This window comes from Zootoca vivipara, chromosome 4 (assembly GCF_963506605.1).
Source record: "Zootoca vivipara chromosome 4, rZooViv1.1, whole genome shotgun sequence".
NCBI classification, from domain to species: domain Eukaryota; kingdom Metazoa; phylum Chordata; class Lepidosauria; order Squamata; family Lacertidae; genus Zootoca; species Zootoca vivipara.
The window spans coordinates 80,782,528-80,794,426 of NC_083279.1; the positions used below are offsets into that span (position 1 = coordinate 80,782,528).

The 11,899-nt window shown below is 38.7% G+C and overlaps 1 protein-coding gene across 11 annotated transcripts in view; it reads left to right on the forward strand.

Moving 5' to 3' along the window:
* PSPC1 (paraspeckle component 1) overlaps positions 1-11,899 on the forward strand; it is a 69,681-nt gene that overhangs the window by 24,646 nt on the left and 33,136 nt on the right. Inside the window, exons 7-8 of one of the 11 annotated variants that reach the window (XM_035115134.2) lie at positions 5,862-5,919; positions 9,141-9,319. The exons of the other annotated variants lie outside the window; for them this stretch is intronic. Coding sequence (XP_034971025.1) covers positions 5,862-5,919; positions 9,141-9,319 — 237 coding nt within the window. The remainder of the gene's footprint in view (positions 1-5,861; positions 5,920-9,140; positions 9,320-11,899) is intronic. 11 annotated transcript variants of the gene reach the window in all.

The window sequence follows — 11,899 nt, forward strand, 5'->3', positions numbered from 1 at the left end:
GAGTTCATTATTCATGGCTGAGATAAGGACTTCTTTGATCCTGAAATGATTGCATTCAACGGTGCATCAAAGGTCAGAATGCTTCAGCCAAAGCAGAAGCCAGAGGTTGCTTTGTGTGACACTGCAGTCTAGCCTCTGATACTTAGTGTGAAGTATATGTCAGGATTTGTGCCCCAAAGGCATTGGGACATGCCTGGCTGTTGAGTGAAGTGAAGTAGCAGAACTCTGGTGACTTGTGGGCTCTAAACAGACACAGAACACAGCAAAATCACCAGTAGAAAGTTTTGTTGTTGTTGTTGTTTAGTCGTGTCCGACTCTTCGTAACTCCATGGACCAGAGCATGCCAGGCACTCCTGTCTTCCACTGCCTCCCGCAGTTTGGTCAAACTCATGTTCGTAGCTTCGAGAACACTGTCCAACCATCTCGTCCTCTGTCGTCCCCTTCTCCTTGTGCCCTCAATCTTTCCCAACATCAGGGTCTTTTCCAGGGAGTCTTCTCTTCTCATGAGGTGGCCAAAGTATTGGAGCCTCAGCTTCACGATCTGTCCTTCCAGTGAGCACTCAGGGCTGATTTCCTTGAGAATGGATAAGTTTGATCTTCTTGCAGTCCATGGGACTCTCAAGAGTCTCCTCCAGCTCCATAATTCAAAGGCATCAGTTCTTCGGCGATCAGCCTTCTTTATGGTCCAGCTCTCACTTCCATACATCACTACTGGGAAACCCATAGCTTTAACTAGATGGACCTTTGTTTGCAAGGTGATGTCTCTGCTTTTTAAGATGCTGTCTAGGTTTGTCATTGCTTTTCTCCCAAGAAGCAGGCGTCTTTTAATTTCGTGACTGCTGTCACCATCTGCAGTGATCAAGGAGCCCAAGAAAGTAAAATCTCTCACTGCCTCCATTTCTTCCCCTTCTATTTGCCAGGAGGTGATGGGACCCAGTGGCCATGATCTTGTTTTTTTTTTTATGTTGAGCTTCAGACCATATTTTGCGCTCTCCTCTTTCACCCTCATTAAAAGGTTCTTTAATTCCTCCTAACTTTCTGTCATCAAGGTTGTGTCATCTGCATATCTGAGGTTGTTGATATTTCTTCCGGCAATATTAATTCCGGCTTGGGATTTGCCTTGTCGTGGCGAAGGGGCTTGAATAACTCAGAGAAGCTATGAGCTATGCCATGCAGGGCCACCCAAGATGGACAGGTCATATTGGAGAGTTTTGACTAAACGTGATCCACCTGGAGAAGAAACTGGCAAGCCACTCCAGTATCCCTGCCAAGAAATCTCCATGGACAAAGTAGAAAGTTTACTAAGGTTTATTTTGTTTCGACGGCAGACCAGTTTTACATTTGGTACCAGGTCCCTGGTACAGCAGTCTCAAGCTCAATTCAGAGTGTAATCTAGTTACAGTATAAATATTCCACACCAATGTAAAAACCATATACACAGAGAGAATGAATCAAAGCAAGTACATATTTTGTTTCGACTCAGACCAACACAGCTACCTACCTGTAACAGGAAATAAAGAATGAGAGTGAATCTCTGTCAGACAGCAATTATAGCTAGTCCAGGGGTTGTATGACCTTGGAGGAAACAGATAAGGAAGTATAAAAACAGCAGCTGCATTCCTGCTTCCACTTTTGAATGCTAGAATATACTAGAACACTTCTGTTAGCTTCTATAAGCTTCTGTTAGTTTCTGTACTTCATAAACATCATACCCGGACAGTATACCTTAAGAGCCAAACTGTTCTAGCCACAGCCCCATCTAACCTTCAATATGAACTGCATTTGCTCTATAGCAGGCCTGTGTTTAAAATATTTTCTCACATATTATAGAGTGTGTTAAATCGTCACCAATTATACTCGGACGTACTGTAATTCTGGTTGAATTCAGTGGGGCTTACTCCCAAGTAAATGGGATTGGGGTTGCAGCCTGAGTTAGAGCAGCAACTCAATCATATTGTACCAGTACTTTTATCAGTTGCTCAGATTCCCATTCCAACTGTGGACCTAATTCAGATTTCTGGTCTTAGCCTCTTAAAGCTCTAAATGGTGTAGGACCAGGCTTGCTGAAATACTGCCTTCTCCAAAATAAACCTACTCAAACCTTGCGATTCTCTTCAGAGGCCCTACCAAGCGAAGTGAGGCTGGTGAGTGCTACATAATGGCCTTCTCAGTAGTGCTATTTCAGATTTAGAATGTCCTCTCCAGAGAGCCAGGTGCTGTCTATGGTAATTCTGAGTGGTTTAACTTCTGAACTACAGTTTATGAGTTCTGTTTGGGTTGTCTACTTCTGTTCTTCTCCACGCTAGAAATTTTAATGCAGCCTTTTCTTTTTAATGACCCTGTTTTCATTTGTATTTTATATCACCATGTGAGTTGCCTTGAGAATAGTGCTGTTGGATACTTTTCTACTACTTTTTGGTGTCTTTTTTTCCTGAGGTGGAAATCTGGTGTCCAATTTCAACTACAGTGGATGCTCGGTTTGCGAACGTGATCCGTGCGGGAAGCACGTTCGCAACCCACAGCGTTCGCAACCTGCAGCGCCGCATCTGCGCACGTGCGGGTCACGATTTGGCGCTCATGCGCAAAGCACGATTTAGTGCTTCTGCACATGCGCGAACACCAAAACCCGGAAGTAACCCATTCAGGTACTTCCGGGTTCACGCAGTGCGCAACCCGAAATGCAACCTGAAGCGTCTGTAACCCAAGATATGACTGTATATTAAAATAATGGATTTCTCCATTGATTAATTTGGGCAGCTCTCTGGGGTTGTTGCCAGACATCACCCACCCATTTTTGCTTTTCAAAGGGAAATATACTCCTTCAGTTAAGTGTGAATCTGATCAAAATAAGATTGATGTACATAAACAATGTGATGTTAAATACATGATGATCGTACCTAATGTGAAGCGTAATATGAGCCATACATTTAGGAAAACTTGTATTTTCTTTCACAATTTACCTGAACTGCCTAGTGAACAAACTGGGCTTAAGTCAACATCACTGTATAGAAGTATGAATGATTTCTTTTTGTAGATGCAATTTGCACTTTGATTAAAAGGTTAATAGTTGTAATGGCACAGATGTTTCAGGATGAAATACAGAGACCCCATACCATTTCGGTGACAGAGGCAATTATGGCCCAATGCAGCCATTGGTAAGCTGTGGGGCGGGATTCTTCCTGCACTACTGGGACTCTCCTTGCCATTCAGATTTGAAATGGCCAATCACAGCCAAGCTGGTGGGCAGTACTTGGGTGGCAGACCTGACTGGAGCCTATTTTTCTCTTAAGCATTTAAACTAGCTGCACAGAGGTTTCAGGATGAAATACAGCTGAGTGGTTTTCACAGGGAGGTGCTGCCCTATTACTCCAACAAAGCTTTCCCCCCCATTTTCTGCCGAGAAATCACACAACTTTCTGTCCATTGTTTTGCATGTGTTATTTGTCCAGGTACATAGTGTTATTTGTCCAGGTACATAGAACCTGCTTCTCTGCTATAATAGTACACACATTTAGCTGTATAAATTTTATATTTCAACTGTATTAGCGTGGAGGTTCTCTGGTATTCTCTCCATTCTGTGTTGTTTATGTTGACGTTACAGATGTTCTGCTAAATTTTTATTAAAACTGTCTTGGAACATAATTACATACAAATAAGGAATATTTGACTGCATGTCTAACTTTCATTTAGTACTTTGTGCTAAGAATACTACTGCTTGTCCTGAACGAGCATATGACACTCTTGGTTCTGTGAGTCTGTTAATGACTTAAGTAGAACTAAACACGTTATAATTCTGCATTTTCTTGAATTTTTTTTCTCCACATGAGAAATGTATCATATTTGCGAAAGGAGTACCTTTAAAAAATTATGAAAATGGCGTTTCTCATTTAAACTATGACATTTGCACAGTTCCACTCTTGTGACTTCTGTGGAGTCTGCTGTCAGTGCTAAGTTGCAATCGATGTCAGGGGCACATGGCTTCTCTCAGTATTCTAAACTGGCTTATAAACAAATTGTATTGAAGCTGTTTGAAATCTGATGCTTCAATATTTATAAATTGTATTAGGAAGTTTAATACTGTCACTGACCACTTTTAGTCTTACAGTAATTTTAAAAATTTTTTGTTTTAATCTTGTAATGGTTGGATATATTTATGAGAACAGCTTATTTTTGTAGAGTTGCTTGACTTTTCTTGGTTTTCTTGTGTGTATTGCCTTAGGTGCCTTCTGGTTGTAACATGGGAAAGAGGAGAACTGTGTCTTGCCTTTATTATTGTGTTGTGATTTTTAATTACTCCATTCTGAATTTCTTCAAGTTATCTATTAATGGAATTGTTTGAAAACCCACACAAACTTCTAATCTCCAATAATATCTGTTCTACTAGCCTTTTGACTTCACTAAAAAGTCAGCTTTCTCCCCCTTCCCCACCCCATTTTATGAATACTACCATTAAGTCCTAATTTTGCTTTTTATAAATATTGTTCCATCTCTTCTATAGACCTGGTTTTTAGTAATGAATTCAACACCTGTGTTTTGCATGGTTTGACTTGTAAGGGATATTAATAGTTGTGTCCTTTCTTAATTGCACAGTTCAGTGTACTTGCTCATTAATGATCTCAAATGATAAGTAGTGTGATTTTAAGCCCATATGGCAGTATTGTAAACAAGTCCAATAACACACAGAGACACTTAATCTTCCACCTACACATAGCTTTTAGTTATTTGAAGGTTTGAAAAAACACACCTTGTTTTTCAATTTTCTGAGTTTGCCTGCCTGATTCTTACTGGCCGAGACCATTCTTAATTCAGTACAGGCTACTGGTGAATGAGTACTGTATTTGCTCACCTGCCTTATGACAGTGACCTACTGCTGCTATGACTTTTTACTCCTAATTGTATTCTATATTGTGAGTTTTCTTAATTTATGGTCATTGCATATAACGCTTCCAGACTGAAACATTTTTGAGACTTCAAGCAATATCATTCCAAACTGCACATTTTTTGATATTATGCGCTGTTATTAAGGCTCAAAAGCATAATAACTAAACAACAACAATATAAGCAACACTAAATACTTTCATGCTCTTAGGGTCAGGACATACTGTTTGTTCTGAATATCTCATGGTTGTATGTTCCTTGTCGTTGTTTAGTCATGTCCGACTCTTCATGACCTCATGGACTATAGCATGCCAGGCACTCCTGTCTGTTCCTATCTTTGTGCAAACCCAAAATTGTGAGAAGAATCATACAAGCAAATTAAATCCCTATACACTAATTAAATTGTTGCTGATTCTCGATCATGGTAATTTCTTTATACTGTCTGAGTGCACTATGACCTGGTGCAGAAGTAATATTTCTCAATCTATTATCTCTCTGTATGGTGATCAGAACATTGCCCCTGTGGCACTGGATGCATGTGCACCAAAACTCAAGAATGTAGAAGTTTGAGTTGAGAGAATGCAGTCCAGATATGTAGTCAATCTCTAGGAACTTGTTTAGTTGTTATCCACACCTTTCATTCTGCCAGGTTCGTGAGAGAGAGTCTCAACTTCATTTACTTCTCCTTGTTCCTTTGACCTTGAGCAACAATAACATTTACACGAGATCCTCTATCTATAGATCTCTCAGTTGGAAGTATCTTGTGTACTTATACTTTCTCAACAAGCCCCAAATTGTAGGACTTCAATAATTTACTAAGTTTTAAAACTTCTTTTTTACAGGATCCCTCTGATTTTATGTAAACCAGAAAATTTGATTTATTTTGTAATAACTGAAAAATTAAGTTTTGCTGTTACTTGAAAAGATGAGAATGTTAAAGTAATAAGTGATAGGTTGATTGTGAAAATTATGTTTACTTTCAGAGAGAACAGGAAATGAGAATGGGTGATATGGGTCCTCGTGGAGCATTAAACATGGGAGGTAGGGATCTGAAGCAAAAGGCTCTTGTTATTTCAAAATTCATTTGAGACTGTACATGTTACTTATGAGTATTATGCAATGAGAAGTATTCTTGAAATATATATTTCTATAGTGAATCTTGTTCTTCAGGAATTTTTTGTTTCAAGTGTGAGTTATCTTACGATTAGGAAAAAGCAAATGAACATACTAAATATGGGCCGTTGGGTTGTTACTTTTTCATTTTAAGACTGTTCTGAAGAAAAGCAAAATACGAATTCTATGTAATACAAGAAGAAAAGGTTGTGGGTTTTTAAAAATTACTTCTTGAGATTCACTTATTTAAGTTTTTGAATATGTTGCTATTTATGGAAGACTGATTCTGGAAAACGATTAGAAACAAAGTACAATTAACATTTATCAAAGTCTCCTCATTGTAAATTTGTGAAAATTTCATGCACTATTAAGTTTAGCACTGTGTTCAGTATCACCGCAGTGATTTATTATGGGGGCAATTGCCTGCTATGGTTTTTAGCAGCTGAGAATGTGCTATACTCCTTCATGCTTGAATTCTCCCACTCTTCTAACCATGGCTAAGATTTTGTGGCCATTACTGCTTTCTAGTTATATTTTCTGACCATTCCGAAGAAACCATATTTGGACCTAGAGTCATTATCTAATTTACATTGTTGAGGCCAGATGCTCAAAAGGGTGGTGGGTGCACATGCTTCAGTCTTGGATGAAGCTGATTATCCAGATTCATTTTATTCTAGTTTCAGACCTAGGTTTGAAACTGAAACTGCTCCGGTTGCCTTCAGAGATGAAATATGCTGAAGGAGGGTAGGAGGAGAGTGATGCTGCTGTTGACTAAGAAAGCATTAAACAGTCCTGATTATCTTATGGAATATTGCCTTCTGCATGAGCCTCCCTGGCCCTTTCGATTTGAATGTGTGACCCTGCTTCTCCTTGCTTCAGATTCCACCTTGTGTGGAGACTGGGCTGGCCTAGAGAAGAAGTGAGGCCTTTACCATTTGCAGCTCTGAAGTTGCTGAATGTCCTTCCATAGGACCAACCATAAAAGCATTAATTATATATAGCACTGGGCAAACTAAACAAACAATGGATAATAAAGAAGAAATTTGGGTAGGGGGGGGGAGTGCGTATTCTCGCTGCTTAAAATTAAACCATGGTTTAATTTGAGCTGGTTAGTATTGATTAGCATTAATTCTGAAAGCAGAAAACTTCCTTTTGTGAATGGATGCGCTAATTAAACAGCATGTGTTTTAAAAAGAGCTGTATGATTGAAAGCATTCTTTTAAAAAACATCTTTAAGATTCTTAGTACACTTAAAGTTAACAAAACTTCTATGAACACTGTCTTTAGAAATAGATCCAGGAATTTTACATGCAACCAGCACACCCAAATAGGGCTTGACTCCACATGTTTAAGAGTGTCCCCCACATTTAACCTGCTGGAAAGATCTGTTGTTTATTCAGTATAGAATTTGCTGTAATTTCCAGATTTGTGGGCAGAGGTGGTGGGCAAGATGTCTTGTTGGCCTTTGGTATATAACTGAGGCACAACATTTTGAGGTGTACTTCTGGCAGGCAGACCTTTATTGAACCTCAGGCCTTTATTGAACTTCAAGCACTTTAATGTTGTAGCATAAGGTCTTTCCTCTTCCTATTACTGTACGAGGAAATAAAGGGAGACGCCTAGTTAAGTCTGATTGTCTGCATAAAATACAGAAAGCTTTGGCAGCCGGATTAATTCATAATTTATACATGTGCTCAAATATTAGGCTTATATATAATAGAATGAAAGTTCATTTTACTTGTTAGTTTAAGTTCTTTGTTTACTTACATTTAAGAAATATGCACTTGATTTGAATACGTAAGAATCCTACTACTTCATCATGTTCTAGCCAAGCTTAGCTTGAGTAATTTCCCCAACAAAACCGTGTGTGTGTGTGTGTGTGTGTGTGTGTGTGTGTGTGTGTAAAAGTGTAAAAAAAAACAGTTGTGGCTGAAGAGTTACGAAGCCTAGCTAAGTAGACTTTATTGAAAATACTTTATTTGAAGCATTTAAAATGACAGCTGAATATCATTTTATAGCTGTCCTTAACGAAATGCATAGATTATACCATTCTTGTCACTCAATCTGTTTCCTGGCACTGGTAAAATTAGAATCCTAAATTCTATGTTTCAGAGCCAAAGTAGGTATTATGGTGGAAACAATATTCTGTTTCTTCATGTTTCTGCCCTCCTTTCATGTGAAGGCAGTGTGCTAAAGAAGAGCTGATTTTTCCACCCAAAAGGATCATGCATGTTAACCCCCCTGTGCTCTTACAATCCTAGGCATTTTTCTGTCAGTCCAGCTTTCTTCGTTTAACAGATAGGAAAAAAGTACAGGAGTGATAGAGTGTGGCAAGATAGTTTGTGTGTGTATAAGGTTCAGGTCTCCTCATTCATATGCCTCTTTTTATATAACATATCGAATGGGACACTGACTTGAATATACAAACATATCCCTAAAATCCATGTCCCTAAAATCATGGATCCCACTCTTGCTCTCTCTCTCTCTCCCTGTGTGTGTGCAAATTTTTTAATACAGTGTGATGATTCCTTCTGCATTTCTATAATGTACAGTTCACGTCTTGTCTCTTGGGTATTACTATTTTCCACTACAAGTCAATGTGCAGCTGTTTTTATAAATGAAGAGGTTAACTACTTGAGTACAATATGTTCACAAAGTTAAGCGGATTCATACTCTGATTAGTAAAGCTGAATAAGTTGCCTACTACTTTCATGCATTCTTATTTGCGCGCATGTGAGAGTATCTTCTACCGTAAGCTTCTTAAGTTAATTTTATTTGTCTTGTGGTTCAAATTTATTTGCTAAAAACCATGGGGGGGGGGGGAGAAGTTATGAAAAAGCTGTGTTACACACAAATGCTGGCACCAGGCCTCTTTGGATTGCGGCCAACTTGAAAGTTACTGCAGTTACCTGTATAAACTGGTAACTCTTTATGGAAAATAAGTAGAGCTGAAACCTATAAACAGTTTAAACACTTAATTTCAGCAGTAACTTTGCTTAAAACCTCATTATGAAAGTAAATGTACAGTCTCAAAGGATAAAAGCAATTTGTTCATTTAATTGATGTTTTGTATAGTTTGTTATTGTTGTAAATTTTTAATTCTTTAAAATTCAGTTAGGACAGCTCTAAGTGTAGACTGTTTTGCATAGATGCCTTTAGCCCAGCACCTGCTGGAAACCAAGGTCCTCCTCCTCCACCTCCAATGATGGGTATGAATATGAACAACAGAGGAACAATGCCTGGGCCTGCAATGGGTCCTGGTCCTGCATTGGGACCAGAAGGAGCTGCAAACATTGGAGCCCCATTGATGCCAGATAATGGAACTGTGGTAATGTATCACAAAATTTTAATTTTGTCTCTACTTCATTGTGGCACATCTCTTTGCTGCAAAGATAACTTCACGCTAAAACTAGTTTAGAATAGACCTTTGAGTTAATAAATACCTTTTGAGATTGAAAAATAATGTAAAAACAAACATAACTTATTGACACTGTATTAAAAGTGATTATACCCAAGAATTATGTACATAGAATTAATTGCCAAAATTGGTTTTCAGTCAGAAACCCATTTTTCACACTTCGCAGTGATCAAAGTAGAGGAATGCAAAAACAAAACAGTATATTATTTTATGGACATCAACTATAATTGTTCATTCTTATTTTGCTGTATTGGGGCAGGTAAACCTATAATATGATTGTGGTCTGTTGAAATGACACATAGTGTGAAGATATCTTTGATTAAGTGAATTTTAAGTACAAATTTAATTTGTTAGCATGCTAGTGTTAAACAAGTGAGGCTACGATTATTGAAACATCTCTGTGACTCAGCACGCGGAACAGCTTCTTTAGATAGTTAGGTATAATTCACAGCTGGGCAGGCTGTGTTGGCAGACTGCACCTGGTTCTTGCAGTGTGATCAGACCAGACCTCTGGCAAGAACATCCTTCTCTTCGGAGTTCCAGAATGCAAAGGGGTGCCCCTTTCAGCCCCATTTAGTCAGCATGTGCTCCCTGACAAATTATCTCTAAATGAATGTTGTCCTTGGCGAGAAAAAAGGTTGCCTACTCCTGGTTTAAGTTAACAATTCATCTGCTTAGGTCATAAGAAAGGGATGAATATTGGGTGAATGAAACTTAAAATGTGCAAGTTAGCCAAAAAGTACAGTTCAAATATGCCTCTCAGTATAGCATTCCCTTCTATATCTAAGTTCCAAGGAAATAGTATATGTACAATGGATAGAATGATGTTTGCAGATAGAACTTTGTTTGTTGTGTTTTCCTGTATCAGTTTCTTTTTGCTGAAAAGTCAAGGTGATTTTTAAACTTGTGTCAATGAAAATGATTGCATGGAAACAACAGATGAAGATCTTGCTGTCTCTGATATTCTCCAATATCTTGAAAGCTGGGCTATTTCTGCTCATACTGTTTTTGAAGAGAAGTATATCAGCACCAATTTTTCTGTGTATTTTACTCAGAATACTGTTTTCACGACATAAAGAATAGTCAGTTTAATAGGTCCCATGTAGCATGCAGAATACTGAAAGAGGCCTTTTTCTCTAACCCTTCTCATAAGGGAACCAAAAGAAATTGGCCTGTATTATGTTAGCATCTAATAAAGGGAAGGACAATATATTGCGCTCTAAAAGGACATGGAATCTGCGTTTATCAACATACCCTGAATGTTTTGTAGCATAATCATTTATGAAGACTTCTGGAAATGCGCTATGACAGTGCTGTTTGAAAATTGAATGTTTCTCTGCAGCTGGTAATTTTTTCAAAAAGCTAGTAAACTTTTCAAAAATTCCCCATTTTTATGCAGCCCCTGGTGCCCCCAGAAAGTCCATTCTTGAGGTTCGGGGAGGGTCTCTTTGGTGTTAGGGCCAGCAGTAGAAATTGGGAATTGTTGGAATTCTGTGTGTGTGCTTGTGTGTGGAAGTGTCTTCAGCCTATACAACAAAGCCTTTTGGATCCAAGTGTGAAGGAAGTTTATTACTATATTTATATCCTGTCTTTCCTCTAAGGAGCTTAAGATGGACCCTCTCCCTTCCAGTTTTTCTTTGTGGGCTGAGAGGCTTTGATTAGTCCCATGTCACCCAGTGAGCTTCATGGCTGAGTGGGGATTTGAAGCCTGGTTTCCTAGGTGCCCAGTCCAACACATTCTTCTGTCAACAGCAGTACACTGTCTTACATTATTTGCTCATTTGAGCTCTCCAATTTTTTGTAATTTCTTAAATGGCTGAGCCTCTTTTCCAGATTTTTGGAAGGTATACACAGATAGTACTAGAGAAAAGACAGCAACGAAGTCAGATGGGGACATTTTAAAAATGTATATATTTAGATTTATGCCCCTAGATTCAAAAGAGCATGTAAGAACTTTACTTATTAGTTCAGTTTGAACTTACGAGTTTGCTGAGTATATCTGAAACTGAGTATAATCTGAAACTACAGTGGTACCTCGACTTACGAAGGCGATCCGTTCCACGGCGCTCTTCGTAAGTCGAAACCTTCGGATGTCGAAGCGTCCATTTTGTGCATGAGCAAAGCACGATTTTGCGCTTCTGCAGACCGCGCGCGCTGCTTCTGCACAGGCACAGACCGCGCGCGGGACAAAAATACTTCCGGGTTTGCTGACTTCGTAAGCCGAAACCTTCGGAAGTCGAGGCATTCGGATGTCGAGGTACCACTGTATATCATATAATGCAATTTTTTTTTTGCAAATTTTATAATAGCAGATTTTGTTGTTGTTAGTTTTTCAACTAACAACATGTTTAAATAAAAATGCCTAAAGGATTTGGGGCAGTATGTGGCAGTTGAATGAGCAGTAGCTAATGGCATCTGGCTCCTTTTTTCCCTTCTCTAAAACTTATTTCCTCTTCTAACTCAAATCAGTCTACCTTTAACTTGAAATGT